Raw genomic sequence first — 27,696 nt, 5'->3', positions numbered from 1 at the left:
TGAATGTGAACTTGAACCAAAAAAGTAAACTATGGTCCGCCTAAAAACCTAGGATTCAGTTTGGTTAAGGCCTTGAAATGAGGTGCACAAAAACTTGCATTGAAAGTAAATTAAAAGTGTCAACTTTGCATTAAAAGTGTAATTATTTGCCGAATGACACTTCATAACAGTTGTAAACATTTATGAAGAGTCATTCATGCTTATGACAGTCTTATGCACACCCCTTTAAATAAATATAAAAAAATATGAGTGGTCGTATGCTTTGTAAAATGCTCATCATACATCAAATCAAAATATTCTATTCCTATTATGTTATTCCCACTAAGAATATTTAAATAAGCTCAACCATGCATCAATCCAGTTCAAATATTTACAAAAAATAAGTGTCTTTGCACATGTAGCTATGATAGCTGTTTGAATAAGGTTTCCAGCAAAAAACCTGGAAATCTGTTTAGCATTTAACGAGTTATGATTAAATTAAAAGCTCTGATCCTTCACTCCGCCTGCCAAACTTATAACACCGAGTGAAACGATCAGCCCTAACGTCACGTCAGCGACAATAGGCAAGAGCAGTTCATTCTTTATGTCTGTGTACTCTCCTGTTCTTGCAGGAAGGGAAGAGCATGTTTGAGCAGGAACTCTACCACAGCTTCTCCATCAGCTGCCCCAGGCCGTACTTCATCACCTTCGCAGGAGACGTAAGTGTCAGACTGCTGGCCCACAAACATGTGTCTTGCCTTGGCATCAGCTCAGTGCTGCTTCTCTCCCCCCTTCCCTTCTCCACCCTCCCTTTAGAGCTGCCAAGTGGGCCTGAACTTTGCCAGTGAAGAAGAAGCCAAACGTTTCAGGGTGACTGTCAGCGACTTGCTCAACCGGAGGCAGCGGAAGTCGGGTGAGTGTCGCCGTTTGAGTTGGTCTTCTTCAGCTTCCGTGACCAATCTGCTTATAACTTCAAACATCTGTGTCACCCCTACCACATCCCAGTGCCAGCTTTATTTTTTGACCTTTTCCACATGTCACATTACTGGGTGTTACTGTCATCTAATAGGGTGGAGCCACACAAAGCAGTGTCTGATTATGAACTAGAATAGTCTTCACAATTTTTTTTAAATTAAAATCTGAAAAGTATGAATAATATTTAACAATCCCCCTTTACTCTGGTACCTCTAAATACAATCCAGTGTAAGTATCTCTTCAGTCTAAATGTGTCTGGTCTGGTTCTGCTCTAATGGTGCGTTCACACCAAAAGCATTACGCGCGTCAAAAATGCGTCCGACACTTCAAGTTCGACGCGTGTGCACTTTGAATGCAGGCGCTTGATATTTTGTCCTACAACTAGCGATCTGTGCATCTGGTTTACATTCAAAGTCTATGTGGAGGCCACGTCAGACATGTCGGTTCTAATCATTGTTTTCCGTTGGATGCTCTTAACGCTTCAAATGCTCAAAACAATTCATTTCTCGCCGCTCTAGACGCTTGAAAAGTGCCACAACGGCCCTTGATGCACCTCCACATCAGAGGTCGCGTTAACCGAATATTTTCCGTATTTGACCAGTTGTTTTTTCCAACGATGGGGAAATTTTAAGCCTGTCTGTCACTTAACAGGTTATAATTAACACCCTTGACTTTTGCACATGGGCAGACGTTACAGACTTTACGTAAAGAGTTCATCACAGAGGCAACTAAAATCAATCAATTAAAAATAATCCTTTCTGAATATCGTGTCATGCACTCTGAACTAAATGCGTCTTTCTGACCAGGAGCTGACGGCGTGTTGAAGAGTTATGGACCGGACGCTTTGGAGCGTCTGGTTCAGAAGTGCATTTGGTTGAAAAGGTGAATTTAATTCCAGTCTCCGTTACAGACCAGGGCAAACTAAAGAGAATGCAACGTTGTGTTGATCAATTTATAGTCTAAACTGAGGAGCCAGGAGTTTATCTTGAGGAAATAAATAAAGGTAGACTGTAACATGTGCAGTGCTCTGCAGCTGCACAACCAATGTGGACTCCACCACTGCAAAGAATTAAACTTAACTCGTCCTGGAGTTTCCATAAAAGGAGTCCTCTTTGTTCACATTATCTCCCGCGCCTAGAAGGAGAGCGGTGCTCAGGAGGACCGGGGCAGATGTAACATTCGGCCCCAACGGGAGAAACGCTGGTATTAAGAGGAGTCGTTTAATTTCATTTATTATAAGTTATTGGGGCCACAGTCAGTGTTTTTTGTCACTATGGAGAAAAAGTTAGATCCATTCATCTGCTTTATGTGTGATGGGATCTGGATTCATGGTTCAACTAGGTGAATATTAACTAAACCACATATAAATGCAGCTACATAGCCGATGTTAATATGATTATAATTTGATGGGTAAAAATAGCACATGATCATTTTTTTTTTAATACTGTTGGTCAAGATGACGGAGAACAAAAACGTCTAGCGCAACCTCTGCTCCACAAAGACTTTGAATGTAAACCAGATGCGCCTGTCGTTCAAAAGGTTCTTCAGAGAACCTCTTAACATGGAGATCAGGGAACCCAGCAGGAGGCCAGGCAGAACCTGGTGGTTGTGTTGAGTTAGGTTCTACAACAACATGTCAGAGTTCTGATCAATCCTTCATGAAGACAGCATGGACCAAATTAGGGGTGGGCGATCTTGCCAAAAAATTATATCACAAAATGTTTTTTTAAATACCTTGACAACAATATCACATTTTCTGCTTTTTCTTTTTTTTTTTTGTGGGGGGGCATGGGGGTTAATATATATATATATATATATATTTTTTTTTTTTTTTTTTTTATAAAGTAACTACATGAAAAATATTCATATATAAATATATACGAAATGTTTAATATGTCAAAGAACATAAAAAATAGATCAATAGAAATTTGGCTAACAAAAGACAGCCTGACATTAGCTACCAAATGACAATACTTCCATCCATCCATTTTCACGAGACACGGGGTCACCTGGACAGGTTTCCAGTCTATCGCAGGGCAACACAGGGACAGACAGGACACACAACCATGCACACACACTCTCACATCTAGCCTAACCCTAATCGGGCCGGGAATCGAACCCAGAACCTTCTTGCTGCAAGGCAGCGGTGCTACCAACTGCACCACTGTGCAGCCCATGAAAATACTTAAACACCCTAATTAAACAAACTGTTGTGGTTCAACAGAACATTAGTTTTGCAAGATGTTAACTTTCCCCCTCATGTTCTTTTAAAAATGCAAACATTATGTGCAAAACTAAGAATCTTAATATTTTTAAAAGGAAATAATAATGCTCAACACCAAATTATGTCAGATAAAAAATCCTGCAAACAATAAAAGTTTGTGCACCCTTCCTAACAGCAGGAACTTTGTGTATTTTCATTTCTTCCACCTGTCATTTCTTTACAATAATGTCTGTAATGATAATCTATGTTTTGATTTTTAGCTTTCATGGCCTCCTTTTCTCTCCCCCTCCGTGCAACGCTGTTTTCATTGCTTTAACAACAGTAACTGAAGTTTGTTTCATATTTTCTCTAAAGGAATATCTGATTCGGGACACGGAGAAATTAGCACATTCAACTCTTGCTTCCATTGATTTATTCAAATGTTTATAAGTTAGCAGACATGACTAGCTGTAGCTAGCTAGTTTGTTCTCTGCTTCTGAGCAGCCTTGTATCCTTGACAAAATAATCAGGAAATATTTCTCCTGTTTCATAAAACTTGGTGGCCCTGAACCTTTGCGCTAAGCTTTGAGTAATTTAGTTATTTTTTTGGGAAGCAGTCTGTATTTCAGAAACTTGACTATCTCTGCATGGGGAATGACATATTTACGCCATGGAATTAGCATATCACGATACAGTTTACTTTCCAGCTTTTATTTTAAATTATATCAGTTTTTGTCATCTATACTAGAATTTTAACATTTGCTTATTGAGAATGTCAATGCTGTTAAATTTGATTTCATTGCTTCAGCAGAAACAGATGAAAAGATTTTAAATTTACATTTAAATTGAAGTTTTAAGTGGGAAGTTTACTACAAGACCAATGCGCAGAGGTGGCTACAATGTCACTGGCTCATGGCTCCAGCATCACCTTGTTTAATGAAAACCAGACTGAAATGTATCCAGTTTAGGGTTACTGGCCTGCCAGGCTTCTGATACACTGATTGAAATCCTGGTCACTCTGAGCTCTGAAACCTTGTGGAGGTAGTTGTTGTGTTCTAGGTTGGTGCTGCAGCTCCTGTTTCTAACATCTCCTCTAACCCTCAGCAAGCCTTCATCCCTCCTAAAATAATAATAATTTCTTTACCCTCAGTCAGACTGCCCCAGTCTGTCTGCTGACTGCTGAGTAACCATGATTGATGGTTTGTTTATTGCAGAGAAAAGAGGCGACCTGAGAAATGGTATGTTAAACTCCTCTCAGTATATTGTAATATTTCATTCTGTCTCCAGCGTGAAGCATTGAAGAAGTTATTGTGACGCTGCTGTAGCTCTGCAGCTCTACAGAGCATGCTGATTTGCATGTAGAGTCACAGCCAAATGTTTCAATGTGAGCAGCGTTTCCTGCTCTAGCTTTTCATCAGTCTGACTGAACGACACTCTGCATTAACATGTGCCCATATGCCAGAATGTCCAACTAGCTCTGGGAGTTTCTGTCCAGATGAGTTGACCTCAGATCCGTGTTGCCTCCAGGTCAGAGCTTGCTCAATAGGAGTGTGAGGGAGATAGCAAAGCCTCAGGTTTAATCCAGGAAAAGCAGTGAAGGCAAGGTGAAGGTCTGCAGGACGAGCCACGTTGGACGGCAGGAGACGTGTCTCTCTGGGTGATGTTGCTTGGGATTGTTCCTGTCTTAGCTTAGATCAACTAAGGCAGGATTTAGGAGTGTGCCAGGACACTGGCACTCCTAAAATCAAATATTGGTCCAAATAGTGGACCCCCACTGAGCCCCCGTGGTCAGGGTTGAGCGACCAGAGGTGGAAGAACAGGAACCTGTGATCCACTCACAGACCCAATCAGTCATGGGTCTTTCTGTAAATTAATTCAGTTGCTTTTATAAAGTCTATTTTATTTTAGTTCTGCTTTAGAATCTAAACAAAAATATTAAAAAGATAATACAACATGTCCAGTTTGGATCTAGTATGCATCCTGTCTTCTGGTTTTACTAAGTGATATATGAAACAACAGACTGAACTGGTCCAATAACTGTTGGTTTGAATAATTGGGTTTTATGAGCTCTTGCTGTAAAATTTGCCCCACTCCTTCCATTTAATTGTTTAATCAGGAAGTGGACCTGAAGAGATTTTTCTGTCTTGAGTTTTACCTGCTGTTATGATGTCAACTGTTGGCTGGAAGGACTCATGCCACATAGTGGTATGTTACTGGTTATTGAATGAAGAATAAAAATGTAGAACAAAAACCTAAATAAAGAGAAAGAGACTGGAGAAAGAGTCCAGGAAGCCTCCATGGCAACAATATGATCACTTCAGTCACTTTGCCTAAGATCAGGCCTCTTGGCAGTGACATAACAGGAGCTGAAGACTGAAGGCACCGAGTTGAGTCTTCTCCGCTGCAGGTTTATCTAGTCCAGTGTTTTTCAACCACTGTTCCGCGGCACACTAGTGTGCCGCGAGTGATCGTCAGGTGTGCCGTGGAAATTATTCAATTTCACCTACAGCACCGTATTTTCCGGACTATAAGCTGCTACTTTTTTCCTAAACTTTGAACCATGCAGATTGTAGCCCGGTGCGGCTTTTCTGTGTACTTTCCTTCAACCACCAGGGGGCTCTCTAGCAGGAAGTGAATCATTAGAAGTCAAAATTGTAAATCAAAGAAGAACGCGTTAATTTTCATTTAGAACAAGCACATGCTAGCAGCAGGCACAACGGAGAAATGTTTTCAAACTCATATGATGCAGCTTTTAAGTTGAGGGCTGTCGATCTGCCACTACAGGAGGGAAATAAAGCCGCTGCACTTCAGCTCGGCGTGAACGAAACCATGGTTAGTAGTGGCTAGCGGCGTAATCATGTAATTTTCTTACCACTAGATGGTACAGAGCATTTTACATTAAAACAAGAGAATTAGTGAGCCATGAATGTTACAGGTAGCGGTGAGAGCATCGTATCTAGCAAGACTAACGACAGTGATGGAAAAGACAGTGAAGCTCAGCATCTGTTGGAAAGAACATGGGTCCATTTCCCACAACATGTCTGTGTGAAGTGAGCTTCTCAAGCCTGGTTACTATAAAAACTGAAACCAGAGAGAGACTGAGAGCTGTTGAGGGAGAGCTTTGTCTTTCTTCAATTTCTGCCAGGAAATCAGCTGTTTTCATCCAAATATGCACAGGTTTCATTCTAGATGGGTAAAATATACAGATATTGACATTTTGTACATGGAACTCTTCATATTGTAACAGTGAAATGTTTCCCAAATATCATTGCTTCTTTCAGAATAATAATTATTTTCGGTATTCTGGCTAAAAGAATGCTTGTGGATTAGTTTGTAAAACACTGAAGTTTTCTACAACTTCTTTAAATTTAACACCACATTGTTGTGGCACTGTTTAGGTGTTCAGGTGTATTTTTGAAGTGGACATGTTACGTGCATTTTGAAATAAAAAATGTAAAATGTGATAAAAATACATTGTGTTTATTTGATTCCTATTCAAGACACTTTGATAAGAATGACTATATATGTAATATAGGTGGCTACAGAGTATCTTTGTTTACATTTTTGGTTGGTGGTGTGCCTCATGATTTGTTCAATTAAAACAATGTACCTTGGCTCAAAAAAGGTTGAAAAACACTGATCTAGTCTGCAGGAACCCAACTGTGCCATAAGTGCAGCACATGGTCGCTGCTGCTGCTCTGTTAAGCCTCCCTGAGACTAACTGTAGACCTAATCTGTAATCTGTCATTTGAACCTTTTGCTTGTTTACACATGATGCCATCATTCATCAGTTAAAAGAAAACACACAAGTCATCCAATCTCAGGCATATTAATATTTATTTTTGTTTTAGAAGCTATTGGACTCAGTTTAGACACCAGGACACATATTTTCAGAGTCCTCTGGGAGAGCTCCTACTTGATTCACCCTGTGACCCACACACACTGTGCAGGCCAAAATTTGACCTTTTAAGTTTGAAAGTGAAAAGCACTTTGAATTGCCTTGTTGCTGAAAATGTGCTATATAAATAAAATTACCTGACCTTGCCTTACCTTGAGGTGCGGAAACAACAACATTTGCCCTTTGATACAAAATGACTTCCTTCCTGTAAATTTTAGGGCATAGCTCCAAGAGACTTTTTTTATTTGGGGGGATCTAACTACGTACCAAATTTCAGTGCCCCCTATCTCACGTTAGGTGGCACTGCAGAGCTGTTTGGCCACGCTTACTTTCGATTCCCTTGGAATCCAAAAATTTCATGTGGGAGACAATTTTCAGTGAAGGTTGAGAGGTGCTCAGGCCTAAATATTTAAGTGAAAAAAAACAACAAAAGGAAACATTACAGTGGTATAACAAAGAGAAGTAATTCAGACCAGAATTAATACATGTTCCAGTTACTTAGAGCTTAGAGCACCTGTGATCAGCACGCAGATGAAAAAAGGAGAGAAGAAAAAAAGAGCTGTAGTTTACAGATTGCATTTGTGTAGTTTGACTTACTGTTTGCAGTTTGTTGTTACCTTTTTTTATGTGTGCGTGAAATTGCAAGTAAGTTGGTCACATTGTTTGTTTGACAGAGTATTTCGGTTTTGAGTTAATTGATAGCATACTTTGTTCGCGTGCACACTTAAGAGCTACACAACATGGGTTTTTGTGTGGTGTTTATTTAGAAACGCAATGTTCGTAACCATTAATATTGTAGTTGTTTAGTAAGTTTCATTATTTCAGTCATTTATTCATCAGACACTGATGCTGCATTATTATTTATATTTTATAGAACCACATCATTACGGCGAAATAAACAGCAAGCACAAGTGCAGACCACTGGAGTGCGACTCTGTTTCTTTTGGAGTTCTAACCGGACTCACTACAGTGATCTGAACATTCCTCAAGCCAGTTACAGTCCTATCTTTTACTGCTTTTCCATGTTCTGGGGATGCAGAGTAGACCAGAACCATAAGACCTTGTGTTGGTTCATGTTCTACCAGTGAAGTGGGTCAGTGTGAAGGAGGATTTGGGTCTAAGCTGTACTGTAGATCTACTGTTACCAAAGTTTGCATGTGGTAATCCTCACACAGACGTGCTGGACTGTGTTAGACAGATAGCGAACAAAAGACTTCAAACGTCGAGCTGAAGTACATCTGAATTTTAACATCTTTTTTTAAAGGTTTTATTGGCTCTAGTGGCCTTTATTTGATAGTTAATTGACAGGAATGTTGGTAATGAGAGAAGGGGAAAGACATGCAGCAAAGGTTGCCAGGCCGGGAATCGAACCTGCAACGGCCACGTCAAGGTCTAAGGCCTCCATACATGTGTTGTGCTTAACCCCTGCGCCACCACAGCACACCCTGTACATCTGAATTTTAAGTGTAAAACTGAAAAATATAAGCATAAAAAAGATAGATGAACAACTTGTACGTCTCAAGTACACACATTGCTATGTGAAAGACTATTAGAATTTTACCATGTAGTGCTACAAAGGCTGGACACATTTAACATGGTTAAAAAAACAGAAGTTTTTCTGCTATTTAAAACATAAATAGCAGAAAAACTTCTGTCAAACAACATTTGAGTACAATAGCACACTACTTACCGACAAAGATACTTGGGGCTTGAAGAAAGGTTGAAACACTGACGACTGAATTTTAACGAAAACAAAACCTAACTTAAATCCTGCCACAAGGGGGTAGTAAAATAACAGAAAATAAGATACTAAGAAATCTTCTGAGTATCACAATACACTCCCCGTCTGGTATATTAGTAAATATACCACTCTTATTCAAACATTTGTGGCAGTCTCGGACAAAGTACTATTACATCACGAACAGGCCTAAAATATGTTTTAACAGTACCTTGTTTCACAATGTTAACCTCAACTTTTCTCACTCTGTTTCCTACCCTAACTGGGAATGGCCTTGACCACAATACCAATAGGCCACTCATTGCGTTTTACTTGATTGTCTTTCAAGGGAACATCACCCTGTTTGACATTTCGCCTTTCTCCCTTCAACTTTTGCCTTGTCTTCAGTGTATGAAGATATTCTTGTCCCCATCTTTTCCAAAAGCAATCCGCAAGACCCTGAACTTGCCGCCACTGGGCCTTATAAAGATCCGAGTTCAAAGTCTCCAGGTGGTGTTGGAACAGCACCAGCTTTCTGTGTAAGAAGCATTGCAGGTCAGAGAACTTCAGGTGTTTCAGGGTCATTTGAAACAGGAACTAAAGGTCTGACGTTCATTATGGCTTTTATGAAACTCAAAGTTGACATTGTATGTATGGCCCTGGTACTGAGACAGGTGAACATTACCGCCCACCTTTTACATTCAGTGCTATTTGCCCTTGTGCGAAGAGACTTGATGGCCCAAAGACGTCCCACCTTTCACATGAGTGAACGGTGGGTCAACTGCAAGTCTGTCAGAGGGTAAACTAGCCATTTTCTGCACTTCGAGGCGGCCTCTAAGTTTCCTACAAGTTAAACATTTGTGAAGTGTGCTGGAAATTAGTCTCTTGCCACCAATAATCCATAATCCTGCTGAACGCAGAGCACCTTCAGCGGCTGCTTTGATGAGCTTCTTGGTTGTGGTAATGTCGAACTAAAAGAATGGCAACATGATGATTACCCGGAATTATCACAGGGTGTTTCTCCACATCTGAAAGATGTACTGCTTGTAAGCATCCTCCAACCTTTAACAACCCACCATCAATAATAGGATCAAGTTTTCCAAGAGGACTGCATCAGGGGATGTCTGTTTTAAGACTTTCAAATTCCTCTTTGTAAGTCTCAGTTTAAATGCACTGAATGATTGCTGTTTTTGCTTGTGAGATTTCTGCAGTATTGGCAAGATTGGAGCTGTGCCAACCTTTAGATGTGCTTGAAGCTTTAGAGAATGACTTAGCAACATGAATGAGAGATTTGATTGCTCTTACCAGAGACTTCCAGCTTGAGAAACAAGCAAACCTGTGGGATCTGAGCCCTTTTTCATCTGCTTTTGTTGCTGAGAAAATTACTTGAGGAAGAATTTCCACATCTGTTGAGGGCTGCGCAAGATCACAAATCTCTTTGTTCTGTTCTGGATCTCTTTGCTCAGTGTCAGACAGTGTGAAGAACCGAGGCCTGGAGGGCCAGGCAGTTTGTTGCAGTTAGTTTGCTAATACAACTCTAGTCCCATGATCTGCAGGGTTCTGGTCAGTAGTGACAAAATGCCACTGGTCTGGTTTGGTAGACTTGCGAATTTGAGCAACTCTGTTGGCCACACATAGAATCTGCAGGTGTCATTGTGGATGTAGCCTAGAGCTATTCGGCTGTCTGTATAGAAGTTCACTGCATGAAACTCGATGTCACTTTCATCTATGATCAATTGAAACAGTTCCACTGCTAATACAGCTGCACATAATTCTGAGTGTGTGATAGCGTGGGCAGATGATGGTGCTAGCTTAGATTTGCCCATAGTAAACCCAACATGACAGTGGTTACCAGTGTCAGTGACCCTGAGGTATGCTGCACCTGCTTTTACTGTTGTTGAATCATCTGAGAAAATGCACAGTTCTCTTCTCTGAGCCTGTGATGCTGAAACTGGAACAAGTGGCCTGTGGATTTGGAGATGTTCAAGAGCGGTAAGTGAATCAGACCACCTTAGCCACTCTGCCTCCCAGTCTGCTAGTAAAGGCTCATCCCAATCTTGCTGTCCAACAGTTAACTTTCTGTACAATGCTTTTCCTTGGATTGTAACTGTGGCAGCAAATCCAAGGGGATCATAGAGGCTGTTGGCAATAGAAAGTATTCCTTTGCTGGTGAAAGGTTTGCTGACCTTAGCAACTCGAAATGTGAAGCAGTCATTTTCCAGGTTCTAGCTCACCCCAAGGCTTCGCTGAAGAGGGTCAACATCCAAATCCAAATCTTTGAGGTCCGCTGCTCTTTCTTCTGGAGGAAATGCATTCATCACATGACTGAGGCTATTTTATAAAGCCTTATATTTGACTTTGCCATCATGTTCCTTGCTAGTGTTAAGTGTTCGATGGCTTCTCTTTCGCCGTCAACTGAGGCCAATCCATCATCCACATAGAAGTCGTGGAAGACAAACTGTTTTGTGTTGGAGCCATACTCTTCTTCTCCAAGTTCAGCTGCTCGTCTGAGACCATAGATGGCAATAGCTGGGGCAGGACTGTTGCCAAAAACCGGCACCTTCATGCGAAACACCATGATTTTTTTGCTGAGGTCATTATCTTGGAACCATAGAAACCGAAGATAATCATCTGCTGAACATCTACAGTAACTGCAACTCATTCTTGCCTAAAGCGCAGTAGAACACCGAGGGGTGTGTTGTTTAAATCGGGCCCCCTTAATAGAACGTCATTTAGGGAAATACCCTTGTACATGGCACTTGAGTCAAACACAACTCTTATTTTACTTGGTTTCTGGGGGTGGTACACTCCAAATGTTGGTAGGTACCAGTATTCTTCTCCTGGTTTGAGTGGTGGTGTCTCTTCGGCCTGGTCATTATCGAAGATCTTCTGCATGAATTCAGTGAATTGATCTTTCATGTCTCTAGTGTCCGTAACAGAACAGTGAGGCGCTTCAAAGCCTGTTCTCTGTTGTTGGGAAGTAGAGGACGTGGTGTATGAAATGGTAGTGGTGCCACCCAATGATTTTCAATATTCATATATTGAAATTCATAATTGAAAAACCTCTCTGTCCATGATTTCAAGAAAGATCTTGTCTTCAATAGACAAGGCTGTTTTGTCATCAGGGTTCTTTGGAACACATTAAGCCCCAAATTGTCATTTAGTTTGACTGCAGCTGTTTGTGTGATGTCCAATGAGTGGTCTATAGTTTGCTGAATGGGATCACTGAACTTCTCTTTTATGTGTATTGCACCAGGACAAGGTTCAAGAAAAGAAGTGCGGCCATTGTTTAGCACATTTGTTTTGTAGACATTTACCTTTGTTTGTTTGTGTGCCCCTCCAAGGCACACCTCACCTACAATGACCCAGCCCAAATCTAGCCACCGGGCATAAGGTGTTTTGTGTGGACCATTGTACTGTTCACGTACTTTGTGGACACTCAGGACATCTCTCCCCTATAAGAGAAGGGATGATTGTTTCTGGCTCAATCGTAGGTATTTCACATGCAATAAGCTAGATGGGGGAAATGTTGCACAATGTCAGATGTCAGAATTTCTGAGCGATCATCTGGGATAGTATTGCATTCTAAAAGAGGTGGGAGAGCTATACGAGCCTTTCCATCCAGAGACATGACAACAAAATTGTGAGCTTTCCTTCCTGATCCCTCCTTTATATTCCTCCACACATCCTCAGTGTATAAGTGGTGGAGACTGCATCAATGCCAAACATGTCAAAGAAGGCTGACTTAGCAAGTAATCAGTTGCTTAGACCACATACATTTTTTTACATACATTTTTTGGGCTAAATTGGTTGATTAATAGGATACATGTTCACTAATGAGATTTTTGAACAGGGTCTGAGTCCATGAGATGTGTCACAGATCTCTGTACATTTTTGAAGTGACTTCCGAAGATGGACTATTTTCTTGCTCCCCGCTTTGCTCTTGCTGTGTTGCTTCAACTTCTGTAACTCAAGGAGCAGGACCAGGATGTAAAGCAGTAAGGTGCTTGTCCCTTTACACTTCACAGAAACTTTACAGTCTTTGGCCAAGTGCTTAGTGGATGCACAACAACAAAAACAAATTGAGTTTTCTTTTAGATAAGCTTTTCTCTTATCTAAGTGCTTCATTCTAAAACCACGACACTTTGCTAAGGGTTGTGGCTCATTGTGTATCGGGCACCTCTCAGCTGGTTCCTCTAGTTTATTTTCTGATACACTGTTGATGACTGCAGGTGCAAGTGCAACTTCAGTTTTTCTCACTGACACTATTTTGTAAGTGTTGTGTCTTGACGGTTTCTCTGACTTTACATGAGTCATAGCACTACATGTAGAAAACACAAAACTCAGATCATTACGGGTTTTCGCTTGACTACATATGAAACTTACAAAGTAGCAGAAGGGTGGAAAGGGAACATTATGTTCTTCCTTGTATTTAGAACCCTGTGTTATCCAGCGTTCTTGCAAGGCGTAGGGAAGCTTTTCCACCATTGTGTTAACCCCCCTGGCTGTGTCCAGATAGGCAAAACCTGGTAATTTTCCACCTGACTTAGCTGACTGAACCTCCATTAAAATATCCCTTAGTTCTCTAAGACGCTGCCTCCCTAAGACTTTCTGCCACATTGCAGGTCAAAAATGATGGACCGACTGGATTTTAACAAAAACAAAACTTAGCTTAAATCCTGCCACTAGGGGGTAGTAAAACTACAGAAAATAAGAGCTCTTCTGAGTATCACAACACACTCACCAAACAGCTCCATGTTGGCAGAGACACTTTAAAGGTGTTTGGGAACCGTCTTTCCTCCATGATCTTGCTCTCATTCTTTTCGAACAATACATGCAAAAAATTTAATGTACTTTTGGAGACATGTGAATGTATGCATATATCTTTTTTTTCCTTCACTAACTCACAGCAAGCCTCAAATCCAAGCACAGAAAATGACAAGAGGTCTAAAGCTACATTCACACCGCAGTCTGACATTACCCAATTCAGATTTTTTGTTTTTGCCATAATGTGACCTGCATCTGATCTTCTCATGACAGTCTGAACAACACCGGTCGGATTCTTTTTGAATGTGACCCAGGCCTATTGGATATCCAATACATATCCGATTCAAATGTGACCTAATGTCTAGGTTGCATTCATCCGACCGGAATGTCATTGATACTCGACAAATATCATTATTCTGCATCCGGATAGGAAGAAAAGCAACAACCATGGCAGACAATAATGAGGATTAAGTTGGCAATATGCTGGTTCTAGTTGGACAACAATTTCAAAACGTAAACTGTGCTCCGCCGTTAGCATCCATGTTTACTTCCACGAACACAGAGCACTAACACTGAGCATGCTCTCTATGTAATATATTATGCCCTCTACTGTGCATGCGGGACACTTTCAGGTAATTTGCAGTTCGCACTGGAGATCACACACACAGGTCGCATATTTGGAAGTGTTAATGGCCACAGCAAAAAAAATCAAATGTGACAAAAAAATCGGAATTGGGTCACTTCAGGCTGCAGCCTTAGTTATATCCATGTTTGTAGCATTCAGTTCTCTTCTAGTCATTTCATGTCTGTCCAACTAAGTTCAGCCGGATTCAGATTTAAAGCAAACTAAAGTCCAGTCTACCACATTTAGATTACAATACTGTGATAGATTTCCAGAATCAAAACAAACAGGGCTTCTATCCAAGGACAAATATCTAAACTATAAGAGTCTATGATTACATGAGGTAATTAATCTGTAGCACAGTCATAAATTGGGGCTAATCTAATGTCGAGTCAATTTTAACTAATAAAGACCCACCATGAATGGAGATCCTTCCAGTCAGTAGGTGCGGTCAGAACATGCTCCATTCTCTTGGTTCATGGTAAACATTAAGTCCTGTAGTAATGTAAAAGATGCAAGTTTGTTATAAATTTTGCCATGAACCCTGGAGTCAGTGGGTAGACAGACTGTAGACGTGTCAGAGCCTCAGGAGATGGCAGATGGCAGAAAGCCTCTCGGTCTAGGAGCAGCACCCCAGCATTAATGGGGAGGTAAGGCGGGTTTGGGCTGGGATTAGTGCTGGATTAGTGTTTATGTCAGATGTTGCTGTGGTTTATTCAGATTATAAGGAATTGAAGGAGTGAACAGGTTTCCAGTAACTGGAGGGATGGATCAAATCTGCAGGACAAAACTGGTCCTGAGGGTCGTTAATGGTCCAGCGGTGAACAGATCATGGCGGAGACAGTCAGTCAGACTGTAATACTCTGGGTCATACCAGTCTGCCTTCCAACTGACTGAATAACCCAGCAGGGTTTCCACCAGAAAACTTGCTAAGCCTGGTGGGCCACTGGAGTTTTGTATTAAAAGATGTTAAGTTGACAGGAAACGTAACGTATTACTAGGTAATTATATGTTACTGGAAGACATTGCTGACAATACCCACAACTATTGCTTTAAAAACAACAAATAAAAAAATGCAATCAAATAAATATCAATTCTTTGCTCTTCTGTTAAATCCAAATTAAGTGATCAATTAGTAAATCTAAAAACACAATGGAATGCTGATCACCTTTAGAAGCAGTCCATTTGACTGCTTGGTCAATTAAACTAGGCCCCATCTCCCAGATTTAACTAAATCCACAGAGAAATGCTGTTAGAGGTGCTGATGTTCTTTGCAGCAAGAGGGGCCCCTAAATCAAATTCTGCTCAAGGACTCATACAACCTTGGACCGGGCCTGCATGATGAGCCAGACCTGCAGCACAGCACATTTCTGCTGCTAGATGTGGAGGGACAAATGGGAGATTTAATTTATGTGGTTTTAGGAGCGCTTCCATTTTGTGTTTTTAATAAGCGCCACAGAAACTGTTTTGGTTGTCCAGTCTTCATGGGACGAGTTATACTGATATACACATGGCCACACAGCAACTTTACCTGACGTTAGGTAGACAAAACATTTGATATGCATTGAGTCACCGCAAAAAAATAAAATTAAATTAAAACACCAGTGTGCTGCGCTAGTCACGAGGCGAGAGCTCCTCCATGGGCTGAACCACGCCAGCGCGCAGTGACGCCAGCGGTCTGATTGGTGCACGCTCCCTGTTCAATGCATCAGCTACAAAAATTGTAAACCCTTATAACGTGCGCCATGTGAGGCTTAGCCTCACATGGAGCACGTAAAGCATGTCAGCCCAACAGGCTTATAATACACTGGCGGAAACCCTGAACTTAATGTGCTCCTCCTACCCCAGTTTTCTCCTGAATGCCTTGCTCTCTAGTTCCTTTTTTCTTAAAAATTTCTGTTCAATTCATTATATTTCTGTAGCACCAAATCACAGCAAATGTCACCTCAAGATACTTCACCAATCACTCATAAATTCCAGTTGTTACCCTAGTTACCCATCAGTGTATTAAGTTAAGTTCATTATTCAAAGAAACCCAACAGAGCATGGAGGCATCAGCTTTTACCTGTCTACAACCCAAACAGCCCTCAGACATTTTAGATCACTTTAGTTAAACTCTGTCATGAACTATGAAGACAAATGGTCATAAAAATACTAACATTTCACAATACACATTTTATGGTGTATTGCTTTTCTGAAAATACTGAACAGAAATGTGTTCCTATGTATTAATTGATCAACTTGCCATAGCACTCTTTTATCCACAGCTGTAAAATAGGACTGACACAATCAACAGATTGATCATAATGAATCGATTGTAGAAAGAATTGTCAACAAATTTAGTGTTTGATTTATTGCTAACTGGAGAATACACTCAGAAAAGGCCTTCTATTGAAAGAAAGACATGCTGAGCGGTTATTGAGCCAAAACTGTGCAAAATTATATGCAATCTTTGTCTGTAAATATGCTCTCCCAGAACTCCTCAAGTGTCATAGCTTTAGCATCACTCAGTTCAAATTTTGCAAAAAATGCCATGCCACTTATTAATATCTCTTTAACCATGTTAGGTCCAGCTCTGCCCATGGCCACGGTGGACATCAAGAATCCAGAGATCAGCAACATCAGAGTCCAGAACTCCCACAGCCACCATCAGCCTTACCACCTCAACAACATGCTGAGCCACAGTGGCCTGGTCCGCAGGGACAAGAAGAGCAAGAAGAAGAAGCTGACAAAGGCGGACATCGGCACGCCCAGCAACTTCCAGTGAGTTCAGCTCTGTGGCACCCTGCACATTTTCAGTAGCACAGCTGAGACTGCTTTATAACCAACCTTGTGTGTTCATCCTCACGTGAGGATCTAATGGTTGGACAATGTCCAGTAAAATATCCTGACATTAACACAAGAATTTAAATTAGTTGTACAGAATAAATACACCCTACATTATGAACTATTCATAGTGATTATTTTTGCTGTCCGCTCTCAGCAGACCTGCTGCTGGAAAAACGCCTGAAGAGTCCAATGACCGAGTGACTCTCAAGCGCCTTGTAGACCACCTGTTTGTTCTTTGAAGACATTAGGGCAGCAGGAGCATGAACCTGTTGAGAGGGAGGGAGGAAAGCTGGGAGGGGGTTGGTAAACTGATCTGATTTGAACATGGCAAGGTGGGTCACAATAACTCCATCTGTAGTTAAAGCTTCATGTAGACACTCCATATGAGGGTCAGGAGGTCACAAAGTTCAGCCAACAGAAAATAGAAAAGTGATTGTTTTGCTGAGGTCCCAGAAGCACACCAAACATCTTCTGGATGTTGTTGAGTGACTTATTGCTCTTATGCCAGATAAATGATCTGTTGTGTGATTTCTCCAGTGCAGTCATGGTGCTGATGGGGGAGAACAAGCTCTGGGTCCTGTTGTGTCCGTCTCCACAGAGCAGCCTTCAGACGCCCAGTCTGCCAGCTGTTAGATTGTGATCTCTTTGTTGTGTATGCTAAGCAGCTGATGTGAATTTGCATGTGAACACATCTGCGATCTCACCACACATCTCTTCCATCTTCCTCAGGCACATCGGCCATGTGGGCTGGGATCCAAATACAGGCTTTGATGTGAGTACCACACTTCCCACAACAGTACCATAGTGACCTGTCTGACAGCATGATGTCATCACACAATGACACGTCATTGTCTCAAGCGTCTTCTTCTGCACTCTGTGGATGTTCCAGACAGCAGCAGCAGGCCTGCTGACCTCATCGCTCCTGGCCTTCAGCTAGTCCTCTGTCCGCTCTGACAGAAAGAAGCCAAATATGATTGAGTCTGTTTCTCCAGAGTAGAGAGCGCAGCTCTGTGTTCAGAAGCTGGGATTGAACTCACTGATCACCTGCTGCTGCTGCCAACAGTTACAAAGGTCTGCCTGGATGCAACATTTGATCATAAAATCCTGGATTCAGCCAAACATGTCGGATGAACTCTGCCTGCCTTTAATAATCACACCTGATATAGATGTAAGTGGTGGAAATGCAAATTCTCAGCTGGAGGTCATGATCCTGGAAAAAAAATAGAGGAGGGAAGAAAATAATCATAATCTATCATCAATATCTTCTTGGGGTGTTTTATATGAAATGAGTCCAGATCCAGCCAGATTTATATTGAAAAGCCTGGAGCTGGCATCCATTATGAGCTGTAGTGATGTCATCAGGGGAGTGTGACTCCAGTAAAGTAGACTAAGCTGAAGGTTTTTCTGGAACTTGACAAATTATTAAAAACACCCAGATGGACTTGTTTTTGTCCACTCTGCCCATCATGGGTTCATGTGAGACGGATGGGACTCAGAGTCTCAGCCTGCCGTCTGACCAACATGGGGTAGCAGCTCCTCCACCATCGAGGTTCAAGGAGGTGGACTGCAGTCCCCGGTATCCTGGCAGCTGTTGTCTCAGCAGCAGGTGGGTCTTAGCTTTGCTTCCCATGCTAAAGGTTCAGACCCAACAGCATGCTTGTTCCTCTAAAAGGGCTGATCAGAATGCCACCAGCGCCAGTCATAATAAACTAGGAGTGCAGCATAAATTTGAGATCGGTGATCAGCTGACACTTATACATGAAGCTGATCTATCCATTGATCTTATCTTTTGCAAAGGTCTGAAAATCAGCTTTTGTTACCTTTAGCTCTGCCATGAGGGCTGACTGACAGACTCACCCACCAGGTCACGTCTGCCTGTCTGCGGTCAACTACAGTCATCGTTGCGACTTTTCGCACAAAAAAAAAAATATGTATCAGCCAAAATTGGAATTGGCAGGTCAGACTTTTTGAAGATAGGTGATCTTTAGGGTGCATCCACACCAGCCCTGTTAGTCTACTTTAATCAAACTCTAGTTTGTTTGTCTAGGAAGTTCGGTTTGCTTGGGGAGGTGTGAATGCATAATCGAACTCTAATGCGTACTAAAAAAGCCAACCTTGATCCTCCTAAAAACCTAGGTCACTAGGTTCACAGAGTTCACTTCAGAGTTCAGTTGAAGTGAACTGTGACATGGTTTGAATGCAGTGTGACTGCAAGTGGATCGGAGACCTCTCCAAAAGCAGGAAGCTAACTACAGTGCAGGCATTCTGGTCAATGTATTACTCTCTGCTCTGTGGGTTAGCGGAAGTGTTGTGTCGGTTGTGATGGTAACGGGTCTCGGTGTAGAGTAAAGTCGACACATAGAGCGAGAAAAAGCAGCTCCAAATTGTTTAAAGTTATTTTACACCAGTGTATCAGTTTATTTTCCCATTGCTGTGGCATACTGCAGCTATGCTGCCCTCACGAAGTGTTGCCGTTATAAAGCTAGACAGCTAACTAACACCTGAGTTGAAGATAATCTAGTCCTTGATAGTTTTTCTTGTTTTATTTTGCAACTCTTCCCATTACATTATCTTTTCTTGTTTGTTTTGTAAAAACACAGAGTGTCCAAGGGGCAAACGTGTCTGAAGGACAGCCAATGACACCAAGTGTACAGCCAGACCGGTTCTGCTTGACTGACCAAATTAAATATGTGAACAATGCCCACTAGGTGTCAGTAAGGCTCTGTAGTCCACTTACAATTTAGCATAAGCAAACTAAACCAAACACATAGATGGAATAAGCACAGTCCTCGCTTGTCAAAATATTATTTTGTCACTGTAATTACGGAAAACTGTTTCTGTCCATCTTCAAATGCCTCCAGAAAGCAGGACAATAATTTCAGACAGGTCTGAGGAAAATCTTGACATGTCTCCCTTTGTTGTCTTTACTTCTACCTTGTGTACAATCTTGTCACTGCTTGGTAAGGTTTTCACAGTGATTCCAATGGGCCAGTCGTTCCTGTGGGCTTGACTGTCTTTAAGCAAAACAGCATCTCCACCTTTATATTTTTTTCTTGCCAAGTCTATTTCCTGCGTATTTGTAGAGTGGACAAATATTCTTGTTTCCATCTCTTCCAAAATGTGCCTGCAAGACACTGGACATGTTTCCTTTGTTTACCTTGGAGAACACCCATCTTGAATTCAGCAGAAGGAGCTGAGACTGAGCTTGTCCTTTGAGTAACCAGCATGGCTGGAGTGAGGATGGTTGGCATCTCAGGATCATTAGACACAGGTACCAGAGGTCTGGCATAAACAATCGCCATGAGAGTGCTCAAAACCTTGTGTAGAAGATGAGTGTGTCCTGTTTGGAGTAACATAGCATCTAGAATGCGTCTGGCTACACCAATAAGTCTTTCCCATGAACCACCCATGTGTGATGAATGTGGCAGGTTAAAAATCCATGTGCATCTTTTGCTTTGTAGATAGAATCCAACCACTGCATCTTTGGAGTTGATGTTCAGTTCTCTGCATTTACCCACAAACTTGGTTCCCCTGTCAGTTCAGAGAAGTTTGGCCAAACCACGGAGAGTGAAAAATCTCCTAAAAGCGTTGATAAAGTTATCTGTTGACATGGATTCCACCAGCTATATGTGCACAGCTCTGGTTGACATACAAGTGAAAAGGACCACTAGACACTGAAAGATTTGGATCTCTATCAGTCATCATAATTTGAGTTACGTTGAATGTTCAGAGTTGAACAAATTTTGTTGTTTGAGCAGCTGAACAACCTGGACCCAGAGCTGAAGAACCTGTTTGACATGTGTGGGATCTCCGAGGCTCAGTTGAAGGACAGAGAGACATCCAAGGTCATCTACGATTTCATCGAGAAGAAAGGGGGGGTGGAGGCTGTCAAGAACGAGCTCAGGAGGCAGGGTGAGAGCAGACACACACCTCCTCCCATGGTTCTGGTTCTGCTCATACATCTGTGTGTTAGTGTCACTCATCATTCAGTTCATGTAAGCAGTGCCTGTTCACCAAGATTAGAAATCTTTCTGAGACTAATTTAGCTCCATAGTGTTGTGGTCAGAACTCTAATCAGACCCTGTGGAGGGTTGTGGCCATAAAGTTTATCACAGGTAGAACTGCTTCAAAAAATTATCTGGCTTGAGACTTTGTTAAATTATGTTTTATTATTTAGCACGCTGTGTTAATGTTGGATGATTCTTACCTCCATCAATGAGCTGCTGACTAATGCTAAGTGCTATTAGCAGCTATGGAGGGAGATTGCTAATAGAAAGAAGTGCCACCAAGAAAGAGACAAAAAAGTGTGGGTTCACTTTAAAGTAAATAGAAAAGATAACACAGATCAGTGTGTGAACTGCAAAATAGAATTGGTGTTTTATAGTAGCACATCCTGCTCAGTGCTGTAACACACTGGCAGCTGCTCTTGTTACAGTCTAATTAACTTCTGGAGCTTTCTCCTCTTTCTTTGCTTACCTGGGGCCTCATGGATAAAAAAGTGCTCAGTTTTCACACTAAAACTTGGCGTACGGACAAATTTAGAAAAGTGCGCAGCTGCTGGTCTGCCCTGTCGCCACCCACAAATACATATTTAAATTAGTATAAATACCCGTGAAGCAATAACCATGGCAACAGTCCTTGCTTTGTAGCAGTATAAGTATTTATAATAATAATAATTCTATGTTTTATGTAAAAGGTGCTTTCAGGGCACATAAGGTCATTTCACAAAAACAAAAATGATACATTTTAAAGAAAAAAATGTAAAATTAAAAAATAAAAAAGAAAGAGGTGGCGCAAATGCCTGTTTGAACAGCAGAGAATTCAGTCAGGATTTAAAGACAGACAGCGTGTCAGAGAGTCCTTTGAGTGGGGAAAGTGGATGTTTAGAGAAATCATGTGTATAAGTTGTACATTTACAGAGCGATGCTTTTTGTCCGTAAAGGTGCATTCACAAAGCAGGCAGCTCCACTGAAGGATGACTGCAGCACCATTACGGGTTCCGGTACCACACGGCTCCTTCTTTAAGTTTTGCTCAGAGCTCCAGAATGACCAGCAGATCAATATGATCTCTGATCAGTCGCTCCTTCTGACTCCTTCCATTGACGATGTTCTCCATCGGAGCCAAAGCGCTCCTCAATTACGTGGCTCACCTTTACTCAGCAACTTGTATACATGATTGTCTACACACCTTGATCATCTTAAAATAATCAAACTTGTTTGGAGTTAATCTGCTGATCCAACCATGATTTCTTTTTCAGTCAAAATGAAATGACCCCATAGATGAATTCATGCTCTTCAGCTCACAGACCAATGCGTTACATCTCAATGAGACAAAAACTGAGGAAAAGTACTATTTACATTAGAGTGAGGTTTTCAGGTCCTTTTATTTTTATTTTCTTTATTTTGTGTGCGTTTTATGTTATTGTCTGAGGATAAATTTGTTGTTTCATTCTTTATGTTGAAACAATAAAAATCATGAAAAACATGGGGTTTGATGCTTCTTTGTCTAAAAAACATTGAATGTGGTCAGATTTCAGTGTATTTAGGTGAGTTTTGACACTTTGTAGTTTATTGTCCACAGAAAACGTTTGCGTGGCTGCCGCACATTTTCACAGCAGGTCAAAAGCTTGTGTATATTTACGCAAACTTTCACACCACGTTAATTTTTATACATGCCAATTTCTGTGTAAAATATGGCGCCGCACATTTTTTGTGCACACACACGATTTACACATGAAGCCCCGGTGAGCTACCTCCATCTCTATTTAGACTTAAATAAGTAGATTAACACATCTTAATATGGTGTATTCTGGTTTAGTTTTCTGTGCGTTAGATGTATTGTAGGATATTAAAAATGCGCCACAAAAGCCTGAGACTGACCTGATCCTCAACCTTTTCATTTTGTCCGGTCCAAACTTGGATTTGGGTCGAACTCGGCCTTTAGATCTGACATGTAGGAAACATCCACTACATGCATGGAGCTCGTTAGTTGCTGCTAACAGGTGACATTTTTTGTTCCTTCTGCAAAAGACTGACTTAACTGTGAGTGTTAGAACAGAAGCTGGCATTTTATACATGTACAAGAAAATACAATTTGGCATTAGAGATGGCCAATAAATGTATTAATCTACCCCTACATTAAATTAAAGATCATGGTGTGATGTACTTGCTGATCCAGAAGAGTAATGGCATAAATGATGAAAAATTGATGAGAACTATCTATTGTATTGATGCAGAATGAGCGATCGTTTGGTGTTTCTTCTCCCTCTGCAGCTCCGCCTCCTCCTCCCTCTCGAAGTGGCGGCCCTCCTCCCCCTCCACCTCCACACAGCACAGCCCCACCCCCCCCATTCAGAGGGAGCAGAGGAGCCCCCCCTCCACCTCCTCCATCCAGAGCTCCTGTTTCAGCCCCTCCTCCTCCTCCCCCCTCCAGACCAGGAGCTCTTGGTGTCCCTCCTCCTCCCCCCTCTAGGGGGGGCCATCAGCCTCCTCCCCCTCCTCACCATCATCACCAGCAGCCTCCCCCCCCTCCTCCCCATCCTGCATCTTCCATCGCCCCTCAAGCTCCCCCCCTCCCCTCACCCGTTCTTCCTCAACCATCCCCTGCCAGCTCTGCACCTGCTCCACCCCCTCCACCCCCTCCACCCCCCCCTCCAGGCCCTCCACCCCCACCAGAGCTGGACAGTGTCGGCATTAGTCGGGACTCTCCCAGCCCAGGTGGGAAGTCAGTGCTCCTGGAGCAGATCAGGGGAGGGGCCCAGCTGAAGAAGGTGGAGCAGAACCAGCGGGCTCCGGCCTCCAGCACTGGCCGGGACGCGCTGCTGGACCAGATCCGACAGGGGATCCAGCTTAAGACTGTGAGCACCACTTCTACAAATCCTTCTCTCCTGCAGGACCGGCGCTCCGTAAACACCCTGCTGCCCAGGGCTCAGCTGGACCTGGGGCGGGCCAGGTTCCCGGGGCAGAACCTAGGAAAGCAGCTTCTGCCCCAGGTTCTGTTAACTAGGCTGAGCAGCTACCAGGTCTTAAACACTCCCTGTTCCCAGAGGACTGCCACAGCAACTTACATTTCAGAACGCTGTTGGCTTGGCGATGTGTGTACTGACCTGGAATTGGGTCGGATCTTTGAGTTTCTGGCCTGTTGACCTCCAGCCAGGCTGCTCGGTTTGGGAGTTAAGTGATTTCCTTGTTGTCTAGTTCCAGCAAATTAGAGGCATGATGTTTGGTTCTAGAGCAAACGTCCTCCATCATGTTATGCCAGTGATCCACCAAGTGGCGAAGTCTCTTTTTGAGAAATTCTATTTCCTCTTATTGCTGAGGGAAAAACGAAACACATACTGTTGTTCTGTTAAGGACAGAAAAATGATGAGGCCTGCTGTGTGATGGTTGTGTTTGTGCCTTTAGGTATCAGATCTTCCAGAATCGGGTCCCCCAACTCCGGCTCCAACTGCAGGGATTGTTGGGGCCCTCATGGAGGTTATGCAAAAGAGGAGCAAAGCTATCCATTCCTCTGGTGAGTCTCTGTGTCACAAAGCTCTCTGGCCACTACAGCCACGACTTCATGTGAACAGACACAGAAGGCGAGGGGTGTGGGGTTGTTTCACATAACTCCTCCCATTGTGATGTCACTGCAGTGAAATTGGCAACAGTCTGATGATGCGTTCACATCAAATGCGTTTTGCTCGTCTGGTTTACATGCAAAGTTTATGTGCAGGTGCGTCAGACACACAAACATTGAGTTAGCCGGGGCCTCGACGCGCCTCCACATGGATTTTAAATATAAACCAGACTCACCCAACGAGCAAAACACGTTTGCTGTGAACGCACCGTGAGTGGATGCAAGAATGTCAGAAAAATAACAGCTGAGAAGTTTTCTGCAGCAAAGCTAAACGCTTTCGACTTCCTGCACAATGGAAGGTCTGTTTGCATTTTCTTTAGCATGTTGTGATGTGAATGCATTTGCGATTAGCTTTCGCTGAATTCTGAGCTGATTTTCTCCTTTTGAATCAGAATGCTTTTTTGTTGTTGTACGGAAGCACAAGAGAAATCCATTTCAGTACAATCATCCAAAGACAATAAACAAAGAAAAGGAAAACAGGTGCCTGGACTGCAGCCGTGGAGGCGCTGCCCTTTTCATTAGGTCAGAAAAACAAAAACATGATGTTTGTTGGAGGTGAAAAAAAAATCCTAACTGTCACTCTGTCCCCACAGTAAGCACTGGGTGACAGGTTGCAAAACCTGAATTGAAAAGCAACACGTAGACACAGGAGTGTCTACATGTCTTCCAAGTGGAGAGTTTGAGGGTTGTAGCTATGAAGAATGAATGTCAGCATGTGTGTGTAGTAAACTGACTGTTACATGGTGGAAAGTTTATCAGTGACCTTGAGTAGAGTCCAAGAAAGAGCTTCTTGTCACCCAGGACAGTTTGAGAAGGCCGACTCAGGAGAACCAGTTCAGATAGAGAATGATTAGTTTTAGGTCGGGTTGAACTGTAGTTTTCATTCTGCTCTACAGACCTGACCTGTTGTCTGACCTGTTCAACTGGAATTTCAAATGACCCCAACACCATAATACCTGTAGACAGGTGTAATGCTAAAAGTTCATTCCCCTACAGGCTACACATTCATACTTCAGATTTTTGGCCCATAACAGATTTAAGTTATACTGGTTCAGTTTACATCTGGTAGGATAACTTTGTTTCCACTGCTTCAAGAGCTCAGACAAATCATACTTTCAAACATTCACATGGTGTGATTAATCGATCAGATGTGCCCAATAATAGGATTGCAGTTGATCAGTCGGTCTCAGGAAGTAGACGTCGCTAATCAAACATGTTCACTTGGATCCAAACCGTTTTTAAATATGAAAGGCAAAAAAAGAAATCAACAAAGAATGTTCAAATGAACCACCTAATAGAAATAATAATCTTAATTATTGTTTTGACAAGGTGTTGCTCAAGTTTGTGTGTTTTTTTTTTGTTTTGTTTGTTTTTTTTCATATGGGGGAAAGCAGCCCCTCCCTCCAGGACAGCAGACCAGGCCTCAGCTGCTGTTTGGCTTTTTAACCCTCCATTTTTGTTTTTTTTTAGATGACGATGAGGATGAAGATGAAGATGATGACTTTGAGGATGATGAAGAGTGGGATGACTAGTGAAGATGCCCACCACCCACCTCTCCCAGCCGACCACTAACACTAAAACTCTTCCAGAACCCCACTACACCATGTAATGTAAATGTTGTTTGAGTTTCCAGTATATTTATTTTTGCTTTTGAAAAATTATAATTCCAGTTAATCTGTGCAATACCTCATCAGTGAAGCTGTTCTGTTCATCACACACCGTAGTGGTAAAAGCTTCTCTCCTCCTCCTGCGTCAGTAGAAAGCACTTAATGCACCGTTAGCTCAGAGCGCAGCCTCGACCCGCGCTCCAGAAGGAAACGCTGCAGTGAAGACCTGAAGGTGGGCGGAGCTTCCTGGGAAGTCATTCTGTTTCAGAAACTTTAAATGGACAATATTCCAAGAAATTTGGCAGGAAAATGTTTGAGTGTATTTCTCTGAAATGCATAATTAACACTATTTTCCCATCATATTTGTCCACTATTTATTTCCTGTGTTTTCATCTCCTATTGAAGGCATGACCATGACCAAACCTTGTGTATTTCTTTAACTTTCATTTTTCACATGATTTAAAGGTTTTTTGTTTTTATCTTGTTTTGCACAGTTTCTAAAATAGTTTGTTGGGTTTTTTGTTTTGTGTATTTGTAATAGTAGCATAAATACAGTAGGATACACTGACATTAATGTAACAAGACAATGTTTGAGTTACAGACATGCATGTATAGCTGATATAGCAGGACCTTTATCTAGCTTTCTTTTCTTTTGCAACATCCCATTATCCTGTCAGGAAGTTACACCATCATCATAAGTTTTTAATTTCATTTAAAGGGAACAAGTAAAAATATTTGTCATTTCCTCTCTCTTTTTTTTAAAGAAACTATGATTTTTATGCAATGCAACTGTAAATGCCCTCCTATTGCAAATACTAGACAAAGCAAATAATAATGAACCAAATGTGGCATTTTCAAGCAGCTTGTGGCTTTGGCGATGCCTGTGATCATTTGTCTGCAAACAGTGTGAAGAAGTAACTGATGCTTGTTTCTCTGTCTGTCCTTTAAGTTCTCATTGTCCTCCAGGGACCTAATGCTGCATCAAGAAGCCAAGTTACTGACATAAAGCCTGTGAAAAAGGTCGGGAGGGGCCGGGACGGGTGGGGTCAGTGAGAATAATAAATTGTATACCTGAATAAATGTTATTTACATAGGTGAGTTGGTCTGCTGGTTTTTCTGTTACTTAACTTTTCTAAAAAAAAAATAAAAAAATAAAAAATACTTTCAGAGGTTTTGGTTTCATGTGTTGGTGCAGATTCTCCATAGTCCAGGTCATCCTGACTGCTCAGGTGGAAGACAACCAGACTACCTGTTTTCCAGACATGTTTTACCTTTTATTTTAAAGGTTCTTCTGGCTTGGAAGCTGCTCTCAGTACAGCCACAGTTACTGATGAACCCTCCTTGGTTCAATGCTTCTATGTTTCCTATTTACATCACTTACAGTTATTTAAATAGAAATAGAAATTGATACATATTCAGTTGTGCATTATATTGCATCCTTACAAAAGAAAAAAAAAACATTAAGTATTGGTGTTAGAGAG

At 41.8% G+C, this 27,696-nt stretch overlaps 1 protein-coding gene across 1 annotated transcript; it reads left to right on the top strand.

The window, feature by feature from the left end:
- Positions 1–563: 563 nt before the first annotated feature.
- LOC106938900 (neural Wiskott-Aldrich syndrome protein-like) lies at positions 564–27,313 on the top strand (the record flags this gene model as incomplete). The annotated part of the gene is made up of 9 exons (XM_015021098.1): positions 564–698; positions 796–892; positions 4,372–4,395; positions 16,729–16,924; positions 17,720–17,762; positions 20,749–20,902; positions 23,264–23,847; positions 24,395–24,503; positions 26,079–27,313. Coding segments are annotated over 9 exons (1,404 nt in total), but the record flags the coding sequence as incomplete, so codon positions are not given.
- Between the last annotated feature and the right edge of the window lie 383 nt (positions 27,314–27,696).

The sequence above is a fragment of the Poecilia latipinna genome, unplaced genomic scaffold (assembly GCF_001443285.1).
Source record: "Poecilia latipinna isolate Pla-1442-1.1 unplaced genomic scaffold, P_latipinna-1.0 Scaffold2722, whole genome shotgun sequence".
In the NCBI taxonomy this organism is placed as follows: domain Eukaryota; kingdom Metazoa; phylum Chordata; class Actinopteri; order Cyprinodontiformes; family Poeciliidae; genus Poecilia; species Poecilia latipinna.
This window is presented reverse-complemented; position numbering and strand designations above follow the sequence as displayed.